This window comes from Amyelois transitella, chromosome 28 (genome assembly GCF_032362555.1).
Source record: "Amyelois transitella isolate CPQ chromosome 28, ilAmyTran1.1, whole genome shotgun sequence".
NCBI lineage: Eukaryota > Metazoa > Arthropoda > Insecta > Lepidoptera > Pyralidae > Amyelois > Amyelois transitella.
This window is the reverse complement of record NC_083531.1, coordinates 2,471,722-2,494,471: the sequence shown is the minus strand read 5'-3', so window position 1 is coordinate 2,494,471 and position 22,750 is coordinate 2,471,722. Positions and strand designations below refer to the sequence as shown.

The following is a 22,750-nucleotide window of genomic DNA, read 5'->3' as shown; positions in this document are numbered from 1 at the left end:
AAAAAAAAATTTGGTACCGTGTGGTGCCCGGCACCAATAGAAAAGAGAATATTACCACTCCATGGATGGCGTAAAAGGCGACTAAAGGATAGGCTTATTGACTTGGAATTCTTCATTTAGTCGATGGGCTTACAACTTATTTGAATCTCAATTTTATAATTGAGCCAAACAGCTGAACGTGGCCTGTCAGTCTTTCAAGACTGCTGGCTCTGTCTACCCCGCAAGGGATATTTACGTGATTATATGAATGAACTTTTACGAGCGAGATAGCATTCAGCTGTATGACTTGAGTTTTAAATAGAGAAGGTTCTTCTTCTTTGTCATAACCTTTTCCTACATTTTACGTGGTGGCACAGTATGTAAAATTTTCCAATTACTTCTGTCACTTGCCATCTCACTGGTCACTCCCTTTCTACTCATACGTAAATTCTATCCTTAACGCCGTCCATCCATCTCCTTTTCGGTCTTCCCCTATTTCTTAAACCTCCCACTTCCATATTTAAGGCTCTTTAGTAAAATAGAGAATATTGTTAGCCACAGATTTCCCATAATGGAGTAGTCTGTTATCTGTGTTACTATAAAGCCCATCGCCTAAAAGACTATTCTCAAAACAGTTGTGTTATTATTTTAATTGGAACTTTTTCTGTGATAAGCCATTGAAAAATGGCGTTCAGTTCGCGGGCTCAATACAATACAATACAAATAATTATAGTTATGTAAGTTAATATATAGTATATATATATTTTTTATTTATGTATGTTTAGCATGAATTAGTTTGTAATTAATTGATTATTGTAACGCATCCTCAATGCTTTTAATGTGCGCTACCTCTTTGATTATGGATTTTCCTTTTTATTTTAGGATAGGATCGTTCAATCTCTTTCACATGGATGTCGAAAAATGAGACTAAGGGGATAAGCGCACTTTCATCTAGTGCAGCTTCTACGTTTGTCTGGTAAAAATCTTCATCTCTTTCCTAGCTAATTGTAAAAGTCAATTAAAAGAAAGCTAAAGTCTGGTATTAAGTGAAGTGGCGAAATACTTCTGTGGAGGGTGTAACCGGGAACTTGGAAGATGAGAGAGAGAACAAGCCTGGGATTCTTCTTTAGTCGATGGGCTAGCATTTGAATGTCAATTCCATCATTAAATCATTCAGCTGAACGCGTGGCATTTCAGTCTTTTTGAGACTGCTGGCTGTGTCTACCCCGAAAGGTATAAAGACGTGATTATGTACAGTAAAAAAGAGTACCCTATACCTATTGGGATTTCTTTACAAGAAAATTTGAACAGAAGAACTAAAAACCTTTGTTACTTTGGTAGGTACCAAGCTCACTTTCAGGTCATCATCATATCATCACCTGATGGTGATGTCCATACTTAAAGGTATAGAGGAATTTAATAAGGAAAGGTATTTTGGTTCATGACATGACCAAACTGCATTGATTTTGATTGAAATTTGGCACAAAATATATCGTCTATGTTACTATAGACTAACTGGATTTCTCAAAATTATTATTATCTACGTTTTATTATTATAAAGGAATCTTTTGAATTGATTTAAGATTATTTCTTTTTTCTAGTTTTAAGATTGTAGTGTTCCCAACCACAGAAAGTAAGGATCGAGTTTTTTTTTCCAATAAATACAAAAATGTAATGCTCACAAAATGCTCAGATTTATTATATAAATAACTCAATACAAAATCCGCCATTTTGTCGCTAAACAAGATGGCGTTTAAGCGCCGACTTGCGCGCGCACGTTCCCAGGGATATCGTGCAAATCGTCGTAGCAGACGCAGATCTTGGTCTTCCCTCTCCTTGTCCAGGGTGAGTTTCCAGCAGTAGCTGAAGAGCTGGAACTTGAACTGGCTGCCGACTGTCCCCGGCTGGTCGCTGTTGATCCGCTAGAGGCCGTTGAAGAAGCAGTCGAGCCTCGATTTCCAGCAGTTCCAGCATTGCTGCTGGCGTTTGATGAGCTGGATGAAGAAGCTGAAGTTCCCTGTCCGTAACCTTGTGACCCGTCATTGCCTGAAGTCGTGTATATAATAGTCTTTTGTCCTGAGTTGCCGTTTGCGCCTGTCTGAGTTGAACTTGAGGCATTGGAAGAGCTTGCTGATGAAGCGTTAGACCCGGATTGAGCTGCAGAACCTGACTGAGCAGTGCTAGAGGCATTTGATGTGCTACTAGACGATGCTGACGAACCTGATTGCCCTGGGGATGAGTTGTAAGTGATGGTCGTTATAGTCTCTTCCTGTTCTCCCTGGTCATTTGTTGTGTAAGTTTTGGTGGTTCCAGGTCGTCCGGCTAAACTTGAAGCATTTGAACTGCTAGATGATGAGGCGCTGGATCCAGTTTGACCTGGTCGATTCGCAGTGCTGGTAGCTGAAGATTGGCTGGCTGAAGACGCATTTGCTCCGGATTGGGAAGGTCGAACTCCGTTACCAGCAGAGCTGCTAGCTCCTGATGAACTACTGGACGACGCTGTTGACCCTGATTGTCCAGGCGAAGTCGTGTAAGTGACAGTAGTAATGGTTTCCCCTGATTCTCCTGGTTGTTCATTAGTTGTAGTATAAGTTGTTGAGCCTGGTCGGGATGAGCTCGAAGCGCTTGAAGAACTGCTGGATGAGGCACTTGACCCTGTTTGCGTGCCAGGTTGGCGGTTCTTATTCTGATACCAAAGCCACAATTCCCAAAGCTGATCTTCAGTCAAATTAGGGTTTGCAGCGGCAAATGCTTCTGATACAGAATTGGATGAGCTTGAAGCAGTTGATGACCCAGATGAGCTGGTTGCGGCTGCAGCACTGTTGGATGAGGCCGCAGCTGATGTTGGTCTACCGGAATTTTGTCCGGCAGAGCTAGAGGCAGCAGAAGAGCTTGCCGCTGCGGCTGAGGAACCTTGTGGAACACCTCGTGAGGACGTGTAAGTTGTGGTAGTTGTCGTCTGTCCAGGTTGACCTGAGTTTCCATTTGACGTATATACCGTGGTAGTGCCTGGTCTTCCGGCAGTGCTAGAAGCAGTTGATTGGCTGCTAGATGATGATGATGATTGCGCTGGCTGCGAGGAACCAGCTTGGCTAGTGCTGGTTGAGCTCGACTGGCTAGATGACGTTGAAGAAGCTCCTGTTAGTGGTCGTGGACCTGTAAATTATTTTGATGTTATCAAAGATTTTTCATTTAAGCTGTATTTTGGGTTCGAATGAAAATTAACGACAATAATATTTAGTGGGCAATGCAGCATTGCCATTCAAAATGGCAATGCTGCCAGTCTTCTGGGCACACTCCCGCAAGTCGATGCTATGCAGGGACTGTACAATTTGTAAATTTAATTTTAGTTTGTGATCATCTTTTTTTATATAAGTAGTTTTAGTTGTAGTTGGCAATAGTATTAACTTTTATAAGAACATTCGGAAGAAGATTTCAGATTTTTAATTTCCTCATATTGTTATTTTTGATGTCATTGACAAATGAATGATTAACCCTTCATTTATTTTTCCTTTATATATTTATAGCAAACCTAAAAATATTACCTGGACGGGCTGGGCCGGTCTGAGGTCTTGATCCAGCTCCAGCTCCGGAACCAGCTGTAGCAGAACTTCCAGAGCTAGCACCACTTGAGCTTTGCCCATTGTTGGTACCACTATTGGCATTAGATTGACTACTTGATCCAGCATTGCTAGAAGACTGTCCTGAAGATTGACCATTGTTATTAGCACCGCTGTTGGCGTGAGATTGACTTGCAGAATCAGCATTGCTAGAGCTCTGACCATTATTGGATTGACTATTAGCATTAGATTGGCTGCTAGATCCTGCATTGCTAGAAGATTGACCGTTGTTATTAGCACCGCTGTTGGCGTGAGATTGGCTTGCAGACCCGGCGTTGCTTGAGCTCTGACCATTATTAGTTTGGCTATTGGCATTAGATTGGCTGCTAGATCCTGCATTGCTAGAAGATTGACCATTCTTATTAGCACCGCTGTTGGCGTGAGATTGACTTGCAGACCCGGCGTTGCTTGAACTCTGGCCATTATTGGTTTGACTATTGGCATTAGATTGGCTGCTTGATCCGGCATTGCTAGAAGATTGACCATTGTTATTGGTGCCACTGCTGGCGTGAGATTGACTTGCAGAACCAGCATTGCTAGAGCTCTGACCATTATTGGATTGACTATTGGCATGAGATTGGCTGCTAGATCCTGCATTGCTAGAAGATTGACCATTGTAATTGGTGCCACTGCTGGTGTGAGATTGACTTGCAGACCCTGCGTTGCTTGAACTCTGGCCATTATTGGTTTGACTATTGGCATTAGATTGGCTGCTTGATCCTGCATTGCTAGAAGATTGACCATTATTAGCACCGCTGTTGGCGTGAGATTGGCTTGCAGAGCCGGCGTTGCTTGAGCTCTGACCATTATTGGATTGACTATTGGCATGAGATTGGCTGCTTGATCCTGCATTGCTAGAAGATTGACCATTGTTATTGGTGCCACTGTTGGCGTTAGATTGACTTGCAGAACCAGCGTTGCTTGAGCTCTGGCCATTATTGGTTTGACTATTGGCATTAGATTGGCTGCTTGATCCTGCATTGCTAGAAGATTGACCATTGTTATTAGCACCGCTGTTGGCGTTAGATTGACTTGCAGACCCGGCGTTGCTTGAGCTCTGGCCATTATTGGATTGACTATTGGCATTAGATTGGCTGCTTGATCCTGCATTGCTAGAAGATTGACCATTGTTATTGGCACCGCTGTTGGCGTGAGATTGACTTGCAGAACCAGCGTTGCTTGAGCTTTGTCCATTGTTACTGTTGGAATTAGATTGACTACTAGAGCTGCTTGAAGATTGACTGTTGCTTGCGGTCTCTTTTTGCAAGTACTGTTGGTACAACTGCCATATTTTCTTCCAGGCGCCCGTTCCTGAAGCAATAATTATTATTTATTTATTAAAAGGCAGTTTTAAAATAACATAAATGTGAGTTATTTGTTGATATTGTGTGTGTAGTTATTATCTGATTTTAGATAGGATCCTTGGGCGTTGTTTTAATTTATTGTTTCATTTAAAAATTAGAGATAAAGCAAAAATTTATATAACATGTGGATTACTATTGCAATCACAAATTATAAAATTAAGTAGGTACTTTAATATGTATGTGTATCTATGGTGAACGATGTGTTATTGTTGATTGATATGTTGTTGTAATTTTTGACAGATATCTGTAGGTAATTGAAGTTTTCGTAAGAGCAAGATGTTGAGAGAATTTCCATAAATGTTTATAAATAACTTTCACTTACCATCGCCTCCTGAGTTCTGTTCACTCGAGCTGGATGATTGTGAGTTGCTGTTGGCACTAGACCCTGAATTGCTATTATAATTATTAAAACTGGATTCGGAACTAGATTCATACGAGTTTGACGCATCTGAACTGCTATAGTAATTATTATAGCTGGATTCTGAGCTAGATTCTTGGTTGGAATCGGAACTACTGTAATAATTAGACTCCGAGCTACTGTAATAGTTTCCGTTGTTGTTGTTACCATTGTTGTTGTTGTTGTTATTTTGATAGTTGTTGCTGTAACTCGACTCGGAACTTGACTCAAAATTTGACTCGGAGCTACTAGAGTAGCTAGATTCGGAACTAGATTCGGAATGATCTAGAGATTTGTGGCCTAAGGCCTTGTGGCCTAAGGCTTTATGGCCTAGGGGCAAATGGTGGTGGTGCACTGAAAAAAGAAGAAGTATTTAAAAGCTGTCAAAAAATTTAAGTGTTTGGAGAAAAAAAAAAATACACTTTTCATACTTACATAATGCTCTCGCGTTTATGATCTGTGGAAGTTGAAAAAAAATTGATTTATCTCTTATTTAATACTTAATAACTTGTGTTTTCCGATATGATCACGAAGTGAGAGGATTTTAGAATTGTGGGACCTTAAGGACATAATATTTCAGGGTAGTACCCGTACTAAGTTCAACAATTTTTATCTAATTGTTGATGATAAGAGAAAAAAAGTACATTTACTCATGGATCGGTACAGGCGAAATGTAAAATCTAATATCTTTAGTTTTTCCAAAGGTTTTCAGCATCTACCAAACTTATTAAGTTGACAAGGTAATAGGTAATATTATACGGAAATTTAATTTACTTACGCATAGTGCACCAAGGGCCACGAATAATATAAAACGCGCCATCTTTGTTAGTACTGACTCCACTGAAGATGTCAGTTATACTATAACCGTTCGTCTTAATTTTTAAGTTTTATACTCTTAAACTGGCCTGTGTAAACAGCCAGTAATAAATTAACTTTATATAAACAAAACATTCAATCGGTTCTTTTTGAATAAAGAATTATGGCGTGTGTATGTATTCTTCTTTTAAAATTATTGCCTGTTTTCGAACGTTTGTTTGTTAAGAAACGGAAATTATTTTGTTCAAGCTATTTCTACGTACGATAATAGAAATTCAAGTCTTTGTAACAACGATACAAAGGTATTTCTGTTTGTTTTTCGTTTGGACGCAAACGGCTGTTGGTTGGAGTAAAGACTGAAGGAAATTTTACAAAGCCCGGGCCCTTTTATACCGCACGATTTTTCACTGTCCCTGTGTGATAGGTGTCTATAACAATGCTTAAATTTATGGCTGTAGCTTTAACCAACATTTGAATATATTATTGAATTCTATAAACATTTTCTTGTCTATTCCAAATTTGCATTGCAATGTTATACTTAGAGTGCCGTGTGGTTACCGGCTTTTAAGAATGAGGCCATATTTCCGTGGTAGGTACATCGGGAACAAAATTGAACAAAATTAAAATATATTTGTCTACGAACTTTTGTAAAGAACATTAACAAAAAAAAAGCCTTATGAGCGGCTTGAGATCGAGATTGAACCTTATTACTTTTAAACATACGTATATCTCTTACTGGGAAGATACATACATACATACATAAAATCACGCCTCTTTCCCGGAGGGGTAGGCAGAGACTACCTCTTTCCACTTGCCACGATCTCTGCATACTTCCTTCGCTTCATCCACATTCATAACTCTCTTCATACAAGCTCGGCGGTTTCGGGTACTTTTGACCTGACCCTTTACTGGGAAAATAAAACCAACAATCTCAAAAGCTACGTTGAGGTGAATGACTTAATGAATTGAGATTCAGATAGTGACAGGTTGCATGCCGTCGTCTAAAAGGAGTATCGTTTTTCTTATTATTTAATATCTATGTTATAGGTAAAAATTTTACGTTAAAACCATAAATCACTATATATTAATCAAACATTTCTTCTTAAATGCGTAAAACTTGTGTTAACAACGCCTATTGTATTAGCCTACACGCTATTTCATCTGAATAAACATATTAATAACATTATTTGCTTAATATTCATTGTTCCATGAAAATTACTACCTAGTTTAAGTAAATATTTATAATTCTCCATGAAAACCTTCCTTTTATACGAATAAGCTGAACAATTAGGTAGGTATAGCAAATTACCGCGAAGTTACACCGATGTATCCACGCGGAATTAAAATTTTCGTTTGGCGCGCAAATATTTGAGCGAATGAGCCAATCAGAGCGCTCCATTTAAACCCGCGAACTAAACTGTACGTTATTATGAGCGAGTAAGCAGGAGACATTTCGTTTTCGGATTTTAATGTATTTGTATTATGATTGTTATATTTTTACTTAGTTCTTTCATTCGGTTTGAATCAGCGGTTTGTTCTAGTCGAATATTTCAATAAATAATAAATAAATAAATACATACGGGACAAATTACACTCTTTTTTGAAAACTGTTTTAAATCAATCCTGAGACTGTGTTATACCTATAGAATTTTTATTAAAATTTTTTGAAGCCGAAAAGTGCTCTAAAAACGATTTATTATTTATGATTTAGTATTTTCGCGCGAAAACGCCATCCGCCATGCTGTTTTGACTCGTGACGTCATACTTTTAGTAAACAATACGGCTCTACGTAAGACTAAAGTAAAAAGATTTTTGTAATAATGAATTACAATACATATTGTTGGTGTCTTGTTCCTGAATGCAAGAATACAAGTATAAAAACACCAGAAAAATTGTGGATTCCACTGCCAAGTGATATTAAAATGAGAAACAATTTCGCCACCATCAACGTATTAATCCTCGGTAGATTTATATTGTCTGCTTTCACAAAACCGTCTTCCATGATTCTATTAAATTATTAAAGAGTAAAAACCCAAAAACGTGATAGAAATTTTAAAATTTCAAAATAAACAGAGCCTGACATCATCAATATGTTTTCGATTCGATATTTGTTTACTAAAAGTATGACGTCACGTCAGTACCCAACATGGCGGATAGCGTTTTCGACTTTTGAAGAACAGATTAAAAAAGAGGATTTTTTAAATTGAATTATAAAATCCATATTGCACTTTTATGAATAATGATCGATGTTTTTCTTTTATTTTTTACAAAATCTATAAGATACGTGCATTTTTATATTTTTTTTTTACATGGTGTAAAATAGCCTATTGTATAATAAATGCTTATATACATTAAAAAATCTAAGGCCCTGGCCATTCAGAAAAAAGATCTTATTTCATCATGCCCTGGCCAGGATTCGAACCCGGGACCTCCGGTGTTACAGACAAACGTACTACCGCTGTGCCACAGAGGCCGTTGATTTCCGATGTGATGTCAAAGTGGTAGTACTGATATGCCGTGTGGTTCCCGGCATCAATAAAAAAAAATAATTAGACCACTCTATCTCGTTCTGATGGATGTCGTAAAAAGCGACTAAGCTTTTAAACTTGGAATTCTTCTTTGAGGCGTTCGCGTTGGGCTAGCAACCCGTCACTATGTGAATCTTAATTCTATCATTAAGCCAAACAGCTTAAGGTGGTCTGTCAATCTTTCAAGACTGCTGGCTTTGTCTTTCCCGCAAGGGATATAGACGTGATTATATGAATGAATATCTCTAGCACATCGCCTAGGTACTCGTAAAAGAAGAATCCCAAGTTTATTTCCTTGATTGACTTTTACAATCTGCGCGGGAAGAGAACAAGAAGAGATTTTCTTTTCTACAAGATCAATATGGTAAAAATAAAACAACGTTTTTAATTTAATATGTTTATTTTATATATTTATTTATTGTACCAAGTAGTTTTGGATGTAAATTACCAAGCAGAATTAAGAGTAACAGGTTTGCACATCTAACTTAAATATTACTTTACAAAAATATGTATTCGTCTTGATCAATTTTACTTTGAACATAAACAAGTAGAGGTTTATTGTTGAAACGTTTTTCCAAAATGTCCCAAACATCTTCACCCACTCCTGTCAGCTCCAACGGCATTAATTCAGGATATTTACTTTGTATTTTATTCGTATTACGATCAGTTATTTCATTATGAGCCAATACATTATTATTAATCAAAATATTTTCGTCATTATCTTTGGTCATATCGAAAAACCATATAGTTTCCACAGGAGGTGATTCATTATCTCTATTCGTCAATTTATCTTTACCTGCGTTTGTATTTATATCATCATGTTTTTTTTCTACATTGCAAGAACAAGGACATTTTTCTGCAACCTCTTCGGACATATTCTCTACAATTATTGTTTTAGAAACATCAGGATCTTCGCTAGTAACTTCTATTACTGTAGTATCATCATATTTTTCTTTAGAATCACCACCTACATCATCTTCAAGACAATCGTTAACAGTTAATTGTAGTTTCAGCTCTTTCTCTTCCGTTTCATCTTCAGAGTGACTTTCTATGTCGATTTTGATGAATCTTATATCGTAATTATCGAATTCAGTTGATATGTTGTTGAGAAAATCTGTAATTCGGGTCACTATATTGTTTATTTCTTTTTCTTTTTGCTGGTCCATTTTGATGCAGTGCTCAGGTTTGTACGGATGATCTGTGAAAATTAAGTTAATATTACATCTTTGATGTTAGCTAAGCCATGTTTCTGTCGTAAGACGAATTTGCATACTCATATCCATTGGTCAAGTCTCTCTGCAGTCGACAATGACTGTACGGTACCTAACTTAAGTAATATAAATAAATAATTTGCGACCATCTCCTTGAAATTTTGCATAAATAAGTACGAGTAGAAAATAAATAAATATATACGGGACAAATTACACAGATTGAGTTAGCCTCGAAGTAAGTTCGAAACTTGTGTTACGAGATACTAACTCAACGATACTATATTTTATAATAAATATTTAGATAGATAAACATCCAAGACCCAAACCAAATAGAGAAAGTTCGTTTCTCATCATGCCCTGACCGGGATTCGAACCCGGGACCTCCGATATCACGGACAACCGTATTACCGCTGCGCCACAGAGGCCGTGAGCAAACGAACTAACAAAACAAAAATTGTATAATTTAAGTACTCACATTAAGTTTTTTAAGATAGTTTAGCTTGAAATAAAAACAAAAAAGTAATATAAATAAAAAAAATAAAATAAAAAGATAACCTCTGGCAGGAATGGCTGCAACATTTTGTATCATCTGAAACTGAACACGAATAAAATTAAAAAAATAAAATTCAATGTAATTTTAATATGAATGAAGTGAAGTTATTTTCCAAAATATGTGTTATTATAAAAAAAGGGTTGTAATTTTCCAAAAACGACCTATTAAGAAGCAATTACTTTTTACCCACAGTATCTAAAGCTCGCACTCATTTAGCGCCACAAAAGATTTCAGGTTTTCGCAAATCTCACGGGAACTATATTTTTTACCGGGATGAAATGTACCCTGTGTCCTTTTTCACACTCTTAATAATATATAAAAATTTCAAGACAATTGCTTAGAGGTAGATTACGCGTGTAGTGACAACAAATAAACATACTTTCGCATTTTTAATATCATTTGGGATAGTTTTGAGAAAAATTAAATTTAGTTTTAATTGCCCTGTTCGGCGCTGTAAATCGATCCCCGGTTAGATCATAATTAAAAAAAATAACTTTATTTCTTTTTACATTCTTTATCTTGAATTATTTAAGTTGATATTTATTACAAAATATAGTTCGTTGAGATAGTAATCCGTGACACAAGATTCGAACTTACTTTGGCGGTTGATAAATTATAACCATAAAGAGAGATATCCAATACATACATATAATCACGTCCAAATCCCTTGCGGGGTAGACAGAGTCAATAGTCTTGAAAACTCTGAATGGCAACTTTCAGCTGTATGGCTTATAAAGATGGAATTATGATTCAAATAGTGACAGAGGTTGGACTAGCCCTTCGCTTACAAGAAGAATTCCAAGTTTATTAGCCCTTTCATAGAGATATAAACAAATCAGTACACATTATAAAGTCCTCCTATATTCTCTGTCTGTACGAGTATGTATGAGCACTAATCTCGGAAAGTTGCTAACGGATTTTGTACGTGTTTGAAATGTCAAAAAGAGGGTTTTCTGTGGAAGGTTTATGTCTATAAATGCTACCCGTGCGAAGCCGGGGCCGGGGTAAATAATAAATCTACTCACAGCAAACGCACACAAAATATAAATTTGGACCTCCATCGTCACCTATAAAGGCTTTACGAACGACAGTGAGACTAACACTGTTCATATTCCTACAAATAAATAGCCATTTGAGCAAATAAGAATAAATGTTTTTGTATACGTAATGTGCGTATTAACAGATTAAGTATTTATTTAGATAGGTACCTACCTACTTATTGTCATTTATTTTGTGAAGTACCTATCTATTCATCATCTGTTGCTTAATTCTATTACAATCTAAGTGCGTCATTAGACATTTTTAACCGCTTCAAAAAAAATGGTTCTCAGTTTGACCCGTATGTATTTATGTTTGTGCACGATTATTACCTCCTTAAATGACAAAAGAATTGACTACTATTAGGTGTCCAATATATCTAATAGTTAATTTTAATACATACGTAATGATTTTAGTGTTCTTTAAAATGATGTGGCGCAGCGGTAGTGCGTTGTCTGTGACCCAGGAAGGTCCCGGCTTCGAATCCCGGCCAGGACATGATGAGAAATGAACATTTTCTGATTGGCCTGGTTATTGGACGTTTATCTATATAAGTACCTATTTATTTTTATTTATTATAAAATATAGTACAAAAGTCTCGAACTTACTTCGGGGCTAACACTATCTGTGTAATCTGTCTCGAATATATTAATAACTATTTAATTATTTAAAATCTGAGATATTAAAAATGTGATATTTCTGTATTTGTCTGTCTTATACAAATAATAAAACAAAAGTAGGCCATATACTACTTGTTTATTTGTCCAAAAGGTTTACAGTCCACCGCAACGTTTACGAATCATATTCTTCTGACGACAGCACCTCATCTACTTCTTTCTCAATCTTTTTCCTCCCATTATCTGATCGAACTGTAGTTTTGCTTCAAACAAATTCCTTCTCAGTCGATACATCATTTCGTTAGCGGCATTATCAGTTATTTCTGGATATTGATGTTGTATATTCTTCTTTATCTCATCAAACTTCTCATCCATAAAACCATCTTCTATTTTCTCCATCTGCACCCATTCTTTATCGCTCATTAAAACATCGTTCAAATCAACCGCGAGTCTTTTGAAAAACTCGTCTAAAACTTTAGATATATTCTGGGATTGTTCTTCCGTTGTGTTCTGATTGGAAGTCACGAAGTCTTGGACTATTTTTCTGAAGTGTTTGGCATGTACAGTAATGTCATGGTTGAGAGATATGGCGGGGTTTTCATGCTCGGGAACCACTTGGCCGTTGGCGTATAAACATACGGATAGGAGAATAAGTGAAGACCCTGTAACAATTTTGCAGAGTTATTTATATAGCTTTTAAAAGCAGCTTCGCCCGATCTGATTAGCGCCACCTAAAAGCGCGAATTAAGTACCCGAAACCGCCGAGCTAGCATGAAGAGAGTTATTAATGTGGATGAAGCGAAGGAAGTATGCAGAGATCGTGGCAAGTGAAAAGAGGTAGTCTCTGCCTACCCCTCCGTAAAGAGGCGTCATTTTTGTATGTATGTATGTAAAAACGCGAATTTAGCGACGCCTACAAAAGAATACGGGCTTATCGCAAAAGAACTGATTTACCAAGATGCAAAATATCCTATGTAATTCTCTATCTTAATTATAAATACGCAATATTTCAAGAGAGTCCAGCAGATAACGAACAAAGAAGAAGAGGTGACAAGCAAACTCACTTTCGCATTAATAATATTGATTGGAATTGGGATAAAATCATTCCTCTTTCAAGTAGAGCTGGGAAGAAACTACATCTTTCAACGGCTCACGATCCTTGCATACTTCTCATACATAATCATCATTCTCTTTATGCACACTCGTTGGTTTATGATTCTCATCTCTCGAGTTCCCGGTTGCACCCTCCACAGAAGTTCCGGTGCCCGGGGTCCGCCTTCCGACTTCTCTCTCCACTTGGTCCGGTTTTCGGCGTCCTTGGATTTCAGTCCATTGGCTCGCATGTCATCTTTTGCGACGTCCAGCCATGATCTTTTCGGCCAGCCCTTCTTCCTGAGCCTGGCGGTAGCGGCATGATATCTGTTTTATGATTCTCATGACCTGACATTTTTACCAGAACATCCCTGATTTGATCAAGGTACGTTCCCTAGAGATTCCCTTTCGTAAATTCTCACACACACTTTTACAACTACCTCGTCTAATTAAATAAATAAATATATACGGGACAAATTACACTGATTGATTTAGCCTCGAAGTAAGTTCTTTGAGACTTGTGTAACGAGATACTAACTCAACGATATCATGTTTTATAATAAATACTTATATAGATAAACATCCACGACCCAAACCAATCAGAGACAGTTCTTTTCTCATCATGCCCTGGCCGGGATTCGAACCCGAGACCTCCAATGTCACAGACAAGCTTAACTTTCTTTTCTGCATCACGACCAAACCATCCAAGCATTCCCTTTTCTATTCCTGTCACTACATCTTCTTTCACATTCCCTTATAACGCTGTTATTCTATCACTAATTTCACACTGATTTTACTCCTTAACGCTCACATTTCCACCGTATTTTTTAATGATAATGATAAATGCGCATTCTAGCAGTCGACGCAGATTTTTTTACTCCTACCCTACATACTTAGTTCCTTATTTTAATTTTTGTTTTACAAAGACAAGACAAAGTTTTAGCAAGACAGCGAGCGTCTTGCTATACTTATGTATATTGTAAGTTTCTCAGTAAGTGAATTGTTAATACTTTGTGAGGAAATATAGTTCTTTAAACTCAAATTAAATTCACTTACACATTTCGTTGAGATGCGAATATGACTGAGTTAGAATGAAACTACATATTAACAAGATGAAATTGACACTATATGCTTACGCATTGAACTGTTTGTAGTTATGCAACAAGGAACCTTTTTTTCTATTATCACTATTAAACCATTCGTGCCGTGTGGTTCCCGGCACCAATACAAAAAAAAGAATAGGACCACTCCATGTCTTTCCTATGGATGTCGTAAAAGGCGACTAAGGGATAGGCTTACAATCTTGGGATTCTTTTTTAGGCGATGGGCTAGCAACCTGTCACTATTTGAATATCAATTCTATCATTAAACCAAATAGCTGAACGTGGCCATTCAGTCTTTTCAAGACTGTTGGCTCTGTCTACCCCAAGGGATATAGACGTGACCATATGTTTGTATTAAACCAGCATGGTTTAATTAAGGTAAAAATAGTATTTTAATTAATACAAATAGCTTAACAATTAACACGTTAATTCTTGTTTAACAGGACGGTCTTAATTAACTTACTGTTTCAATACAAAAACATTTCAATTCATATCAATCAAGTTTGGTAGCGAAAGAAGAATATTGTTCTCTTCTCGTTACTACATACATATAGTCACGTCTTTACTTACGAGGTAGACAGAGTCAATCCTACTAATATTATAAATGTGAAAGTTTGTGAGTATGTCAGGATGTCAGTATAGATGTTTGTTACTCTTTCACGCAAAAACTACTGAACCGATTACGGTGAAATTTGGTATGTAAATAGCTGAAGACCCAGAAATTTCCCGCGGTATTCCACGCGGACGAAGTCGCGGGCGGCCTCTATAGTCTATATGGTTAAATGATGGAATTGAGCAAATTATGTAAAAATAATAGTTTAAAAAAAACTAAAAAACGCACGCTTTTTTCTCTGATTTAAATTGTTTTGTTTATAAATTTAATTTTGTTATAATTTTAATCGGAGGTAATTGACTATAACTGATTGTTAGACTTGCTACTACTGTTTTATAATTCCTTTGTCATTAATTTTTATTTTCTATTTTTTAGTTCGATTAGCAATAAAAGCGTAGTTTTTTAGTTTCTTTATACGATTATTTTTTGGAAGTTAACACTTCTAGTATAACTACTATCTTACTAGAAAAGACATTCGCAACCATGCGCCCATCGCCGGAGGTTTTCACAATTAACTTTCTTAAAGTTATACGTGGCCTGATTGGATTAAATCTCATTATATTCTCATAATGATGATTGTTAAACCCAGTTGAAAAGAATTTTATAGGGAAAAATCACTGTTAATAATATTTTTGACTATCCAGCAATGATAATAATTTTCGATTGTGGCCTTGCCAGGAATCAAACCACAAGATTAAGAGGCAGATTGATACAGGAACAAAAATATTTCAAACATACCTCCACCTCCTTTACAACCAGGAACGCAACAATGTTTATCTGAAGACATCGTGGCACTTTTGTTGTAAAATCTGTCTTTCACAAAAACAAACACAAATTTGGGAGTCCTATCTCAAATAATCAGGTACTTTTTACAGGAGTCCTATCTCAAAATATCTGCACAACACAGTGAACACAGTCAGACGTCAGTCATGATAAAATCACACGAATATCCGGAAGAACAAAGCTCGACTCAACGGAAGATTCCAAACTCCAAATAACGACAAGTTATCAGCACAAAACAAAGTGCAAATAAATACACAGGTACCGGTAAAAAAAAAAAACAGAAAGAAAGTTTACAGGTGTTCGAATCGAATTCAAAACTTATTTAAAGTAAATAAACTGTCACTCATTTTCCAAACGAGTATTACAGTGTTGCTATTATAAATAGGCAAAAGATACCTAATGTTAATTCAAGAATTGCATTAATATGTTAAATACGTATTAAATATCGCAAAGTTCTGTAGGTAGTAATTTTATTCTTGTATTATTGTAAATTTAGTTGTTCAATTTTCATTTATTAATTTTGTTTTATTACTTATATATTTTTTATTGTTTTAAAATATTCTACTAATTCTACTATTGTTTCTAATGGTAATTCTAAATGGAGCGATGCGATGAAATAAAAAAGCCTCAGGTTAATAGTAACTTTATATTACATCTCTTTTTGGACTCGTTATACGTCAGAACTTCTCGGTTTATTGTATATAGATTACTGGCACTGGCGCTATCTCTGTCTCTTTTACTCTCCTACGAAGGATTTAAAAATGAATTTATTAATCCTGGCAGTTTTAATAAGGATAATGAGAAACTCTTATCAAAATATTGCATTGTCATCGGTCCTTGATACGTGTGCAAAGTTCCAAGTTGATCAGACGTTTAGAAACCAGTGAAAATTAAGCTCAAAGATTCCGTTACATACATACATACATACATACATACAACCCAAGCTAATAAAAGCGTAGTAAAAATGGAACTAGTACACATACATACATATAATTACATCTATATCCCTTGCGGGGTAGATAGAGCCAACAGTCTTGTAAAGACTGATAGGCCACGTTCAGCTATTTGGCTTTAAGATAGAATTGAGATTCAAATAGTGACAGGTTGCTAGACCATCGTCTAAAAAAGAATCCTAAGTTTATTAGCTTATCCTAAGGGATAGTCGCTTCTAACGACATCAATAGGAAAGAGATGGAGTGGTCCTATAATTTTATCTATTGGTGCCGGGAGCCACATATAGACGTGATTGTATGTTTAAGGTAGACCTATTCTTAAGGCGAGAGTACATTAACTTCTTGTTCCATTCTCGCATAAACTCATCCTATTATTGCTTATATCCTGTCGTAAGGCTAGCACCAAATTGACGTCCTATATCAAGTATTAACCGTTTGTAAGTAGCAACTCCTATACAAACATGTTTTCATCTCTTACACACAATTTGGTTTCAAAATTTTTTTCTAAACGGTCACGATTTAAATTCTAGAAAAGATTTATGTACAAACATAATTGACAATTGACATCCGGTAAAAAGCTGCAGTGTAGTTTGTTCGGCAGCTTCTTCTACACATTATACGCTTTGGAAGCGGTATTATATATTAGACTTAAGATATTATTTTTTTTATAGTAGTTTATATATTAAGTATTTATGAATGTTGACGTAAGTAATGTTGACGTCAATAAATGATACCTTATGTATCGAATTTTGAAAATAAATCTATTATATTCTTGAAAAGACTAAAAAAGCCACGTTCAGTGTGGCTTACCTAATGACAGAATTGAGATTCAAATAGCGACAGGTTGCTAACCCATCGCCTTAAAAATAATCCCTAGTTTTTAAGCCTATCCCTTAGTCGTCTTTTACGACATCCATGGGAAAGAGATGGAGTGGTCCTATTCTTTTTTGTATTGGTGCCGGGAACCACACGGCACACACACGTTTAACTACCCAACTATAAAAATATCGAACCTAAATTATTTATTTTAAACAAAATCAAGTATCTTAGGAATTGCAATTATAATACGCCATTTCTATTATCTCATAAACCTATATCAAAGTTTATACACAGTTCTAACTCAGACGTTACATAACATAACATATATTCACGTCCCTTGCGGGGTAGACAGAGCCAGCAGTCATCAAAAGACTGAAAGGCCACGTTCAGCTGCTTGGCTTAATGATAGAATTGAGATTCAAATAGTCTGCTGCTAGCCTAAAAGAGAAATCCCAAGTTTATAAGCCTATCTCTTAGTCGCCTTTCACAACATCCCTGGAAAAAAGATTGAGTGGTCCTGTTCTTTTTTCCATTGATGCCGGGAACCACACGGCACGATTGAGACGATTCCCGATTTAATTATGTACTCACAATGATCACCAGTCTACAGATTCTTATTATTTCATTAACAGTGCGACACGAAACAGATCTATTTAAAAAAAAAACAAAGAATCCAACGGGAACATTTGTATCAATTTGTATCTAAATCTTTTTAAGTCTAGGGAACGTCGGGGTAGAATGTACATAATCTGTTTTAAAAAAAATAATGTTTTCTGTAATAATGTATAAAGACTTGATTATTTGTATGTGTATATGTTTGTCCATACATACATACATACATATGATCACGTCTATATCCCTAGCGGGGTAGACAGAGCCACCAGTCTTGAAAAGACTGATAGGCCACGTTCAGCTTATTGGCTTTGAGATAGAATTGAGATTCAAATAGTGACAGGTTGCTGGCCCATCGCCTAAAAGAGGAATCCCAAGTTTATTATCCTATCCCTTAGTCGCCTTTTACGACATCCGTGGAAAAGAGATGGAGTGGTCCTATTCTTTTTTGTAATGGTGCCGGGAATCACACGGCACAAAAAAAATGTGTATAAAGACTTGATTATTTGTATGTACGTTACTATTATATAATTATTTACTATCAACAGGAAACCAGCGTCTCCGCCCGCGTACATTTTAATAATAACACTATTTCAATTTCCCGCGGGAATTTTGAGAAATCCTCCACCACATACCTAAGTAACATATATCCCAAATTCCAATTCTAGATTTTAACTGTAAAACAGCGGCTGATATCAGGTAGTAAGTTATATACAATAAGGAATGGAATTTCCAAAAATCGTATCTTGATACACGTCTCCTACTTATAATCTACCTTCCCGCCAAAATACACTAATTGGTCTAGTTTTAAGATTTCGTGATCGGTGACTGAGTGAATCATAAATAAATAAAGAGTTAGCCTCGAAGTAAGTATGTTCTTCGCTTTTATATATTTAAATGCACCAACAAAAAAAAGGAATAGGACCGATCCATCTCTTACCCGTGGATGTTGTTAAAAGCGACTAATGGATAGTCTTTATAAGACTTGGTATTCTTTTAGGCGATGGGCTAGCAACCTGTCTCTATTTGAACCTAAATTCTATCATCAATTCCAATAGCTGAACGTGGCCTATCAGTCTTTTTAGACTGTTGGCTCTGTCTATCCCGCAATCGATAAAGACGTGACTATATGTAACTATTTAGATAAGAACACATCGCAACGTTCCATTTTACCCGAATCTCCCCACTCATTAGCATACAATTCCGATCAAGTTTACTATAAATTCCCGGATTCACCCTTAGTTTTCCAGTGTATAAAAATTACCAGCGACACTTGGACTAAAAATGTCGACTCTGAGAGATAAATTTTTATTCCTATTAGTAACATTAAGTTTATATATCGTAGTCGTTTATGGTGACGAATTATTGCTAAAGGTGAGTTATTGTTCGGTACCTAGTTTTAAGAATAGCAAATTCGTTTTTTTGTTGTGAAAATTTACGTAAGTAACGGGATTTTTCTTTAAACGCGAGCGCTCTCGTGTTTTTATAAAATCTGTTAATACTTATTAGGTACATTTAATTTTTTCCGCTTAAAGCTTTAAATTAATTTAAAAATGTATTTTTCCACGAAAAAATATGTCATATTGTTACTGTTTTTGTAGTAACATACATACATACTTACGTACATTCACATAATCACGTCTATTTCCCTTGCGGGATAGACAGAGCCAACAGTCTTGAAAATACTGATAGGCCACGTTCAGCTATTTGACCTAAATAAATGGACTATATATATATAGTGAAACCCTTTGCCGTGGTGCAGTGTGGTTCCCGGCACCAATACAAAAAAGAATAGGACCACTCCATCTCTTTCCCATGGATGTAGTAAAAGGCGACTAAGGGATAGGCTTACAAACTTGGGATTCTTTTTTAGGCGATGGGCTAGCAACCTGTCACTAGTTGAATCTCAATTGTATCGTTAAGCCAAATAGCTGAACGTGGCCATTCAGTCTTTTCAATACTGTTGGCTCTGTCTACCCCGCAAGGGATATAGACGTGACCATATGTATGTATGTATGTATGAAACCCTTTATAAGGTATAGCAGGAAATGTGTTGTTTTTTCAGTAGAGCGCGCGCAGCCAAGTTGGAAACGTGGGGAATTCTTTTAAGGTTAGTTTCATTTTAGTTATTAGGTAACTAAGTAGTTATGTTTTGTATAATCGAAAACTCCCATTTTTTTCCCATTCCCGTGGGAATATCGGGATATCTTGACTTTGAGGAGAGCAAGGAACATAGCAAGTGAAAAGATGTAGTCTCTGCCTCTAATCTGAGTTCCAGCAGTCCACTTCTTGTTCTCTAGTCGCCTCTCACGACATCCACGGTGTGCCAACTACGCTAAAGTCAAAACAGTCAATCAATGTTTGTACCCATTATTAAACCAGTGACTATTGTAGTAGTTAAAACTGAAATGTACAAAATGATGTAATAAATTAATTGAAATCACGCGTCATTATCAGCCAATAACAGCGTAGAGTCTAAATCGCGCAAGCATAGATTTCACGGATTGGAGCATATATAAAACATTCGACTCGAAATCGTAGGTCGCGTGTCTGTTTTTTTCAAAATTGGATACAAGGTACCACTTATTGACGTCACATCACTTAAATCTAATTATACCTAACTACTACCGCTTCCAAAGCGCATGTGTAGAAGAAGCGGCGGAACAAACTACACTGCAGCAAGATAGCTAGATAAGAAGGTGTCCATTTCTTTTGGTAAACAATCTTGATACTTTTGCGTTAAATAATACGTTTTAAAATAATTTTATAGTAGTAAGTTAATAAAACAAAATTTAATAACACATTACTTTTGCTACAAACCATATTAAGTTATATTAAATACATTTTTCAACAAAAACACGTAAGTATTAAGATTGTGTTACTATATTTAATTAAATGCCCAGGTACCTAAAGTAATGGACTATTTTAATCTTAATGTCATCGGGTGTTTTTTAAACATATCTAATATCATCGGGTGTTAGGTAGGGCCGCTCGTGTCTGTATGTATGTATGCTTAGATCTTTAAAACCACACGACGGATTTTGATGAAGTTTTTTTTTTAAATAGAGTGATTCAAAAGGAATTTTTATTTGCATAAATGCTACCGGTGGGAATTCGGAGTAAGTGAAATACAAGAACTTTGGCGGCAGTACAATATTTTTTTTAAGTTATGATTGTTTTTTTTTTTTAGGATGAAAGCATAGACCGTGGGGCCCACAGTGACCGCAGTGGTCTATGGTTCGGCCCACGATTGGGGAAGAGGTCTTACCCCCCAGCGGAAGATGAGAGGTAATATAAAATTGATGCTCAGAAATAGATTTAATTTCGGAGTATTATGTTTATGAGGTATCACTTAATGACATCAACGTAACTTGAGTATAACTTTATCTACTACCGCTTCTAAAGCGCAAGTGTAGAAGAAGCGACGGAACAAACTACACTGCAGCATTTTCATCATCATGACAATAGATCTTTACGGTGTACATAGAGCCAAAGGTCATGAAAAGAATGAAAAGCAAAACAAAAAGCAAGCAAAATTGATACTCATGTCATGTCGGCTCTGTCTACCCCGTATGGAGATAAAGATGTAAAATCGTCTCCGCGCGAGGAGTAACACCAGCCTCGCCGAAGATCTTCCCTTTAGTGGCGGTCGAGCCTGAAAGATTTTACGATGATGGAAACCAATCTTCAGGAAACCTGCATATTCAGACAACTGAATGTGTAACCATGGATCCAAAACGGGTTGGGTTCACCTGCATAGGTTCCGGAGGTCAGATGGGAGTAGCTTCGTGTTAAAACCTGACTCACCCAATTTCACTCATTGTCAAAGGCATACCCCGGGCTCCTCTCTTGAGAATTGAGGATGCAACCGGGGCTAAAGCCAGGAGGAAGAAGAATAGGCTGAAAAATCGCTCCAGCTATATGCAATATGTAATTTTTTGTCAGTTTAAAAATTGACTAAGAGATAAGCTGATAAACTTGGGATTCTTCTTTTAGGCGACGGGCTAGCAACCTGTCACTATTTACTGACTATTTAAATCAATACCCTTATTTCACTATACATTCAGTGTTTAAATTAAGGACGTCCTGGTAAAGGGTCAGGTCAAAAGTACCCGAAACCGCCGAGCTTGCATGAAGAGAGTTATGAATGTGGATGAAGCGAAGGAAGTATGCAGAGATCGTGGCAAGTGGAAAGAGGTAGTCTCTGCCTACCCCTCCGGGAAAGAGGAGTGATTTTATGTATGTATTCAGTGTTAACGAAACTGTTAGCTTTGTGTATCCCACACATACATACATAAAATCACGTTTCTTTCCCGGAGGGATCTCTGCATACTTTCTTCGCCTCATCCACATTCATAACTCTCTTATCCGCAAGGGATAAGTGGATATATATTATTTTACAGAGATATCCTCCAAAAGCTGTTAGAAGCGGCGGCAAATCTAAAATATGAGAGCGATCTTTACGAACGTGCAACTGAGTCTGAAGCAAAAGGTAACTTATTTTTGAATGAGTAATCGATTATTATGAAAAAAAAAATTTGAAAGGGGCTTGATTCTTTATTTAAATAAACAAACTATCTTTGAAAGAGTCCTCATCTTTTTTATGAATAAAAAACTATTTCTAAAAGAGTCCTCAGCTTCTTTCAAAGAAA

General features: G+C 36.5%; 2 protein-coding genes across 2 annotated transcripts; both read right to left on the bottom strand.

Moving 5' to 3' along the window:
* Positions 1-1,651: 1,651 nt before the first annotated feature.
* Positions 1,652-6,261, bottom strand: LOC106134399 (pneumococcal serine-rich repeat protein). Its single transcript, XM_013334441.2, has 5 exons — positions 6,139-6,261; positions 5,796-5,817; positions 5,286-5,714; positions 3,525-4,910; positions 1,652-3,135 (listed from the first exon to the last, which is right to left on the bottom strand). The coding sequence occupies exons 1-5, from the start codon at positions 6,178-6,180 to the stop codon at positions 1,733-1,735; spliced, it is 3,282 nt and encodes a 1,093-aa protein (XP_013189895.2). The 5' UTR covers positions 6,181-6,261; the 3' UTR covers positions 1,652-1,732.
* A 2,841-nt stretch (positions 6,262-9,102) lies between these two features.
* Positions 9,103-11,575, bottom strand: LOC106134372 (uncharacterized). The gene is made up of 3 exons (XM_013334398.2): positions 11,494-11,575; positions 10,471-10,510; positions 9,103-9,902 (listed from the first exon to the last, which is right to left on the bottom strand). The coding sequence occupies exons 1-3, from the start codon at positions 11,527-11,529 to the stop codon at positions 9,202-9,204; spliced, it is 777 nt and encodes a 258-aa protein (XP_013189852.1). The 5' UTR covers positions 11,530-11,575; the 3' UTR covers positions 9,103-9,201.
* Positions 11,576-22,750: the final 11,175 nt, after the last annotated feature.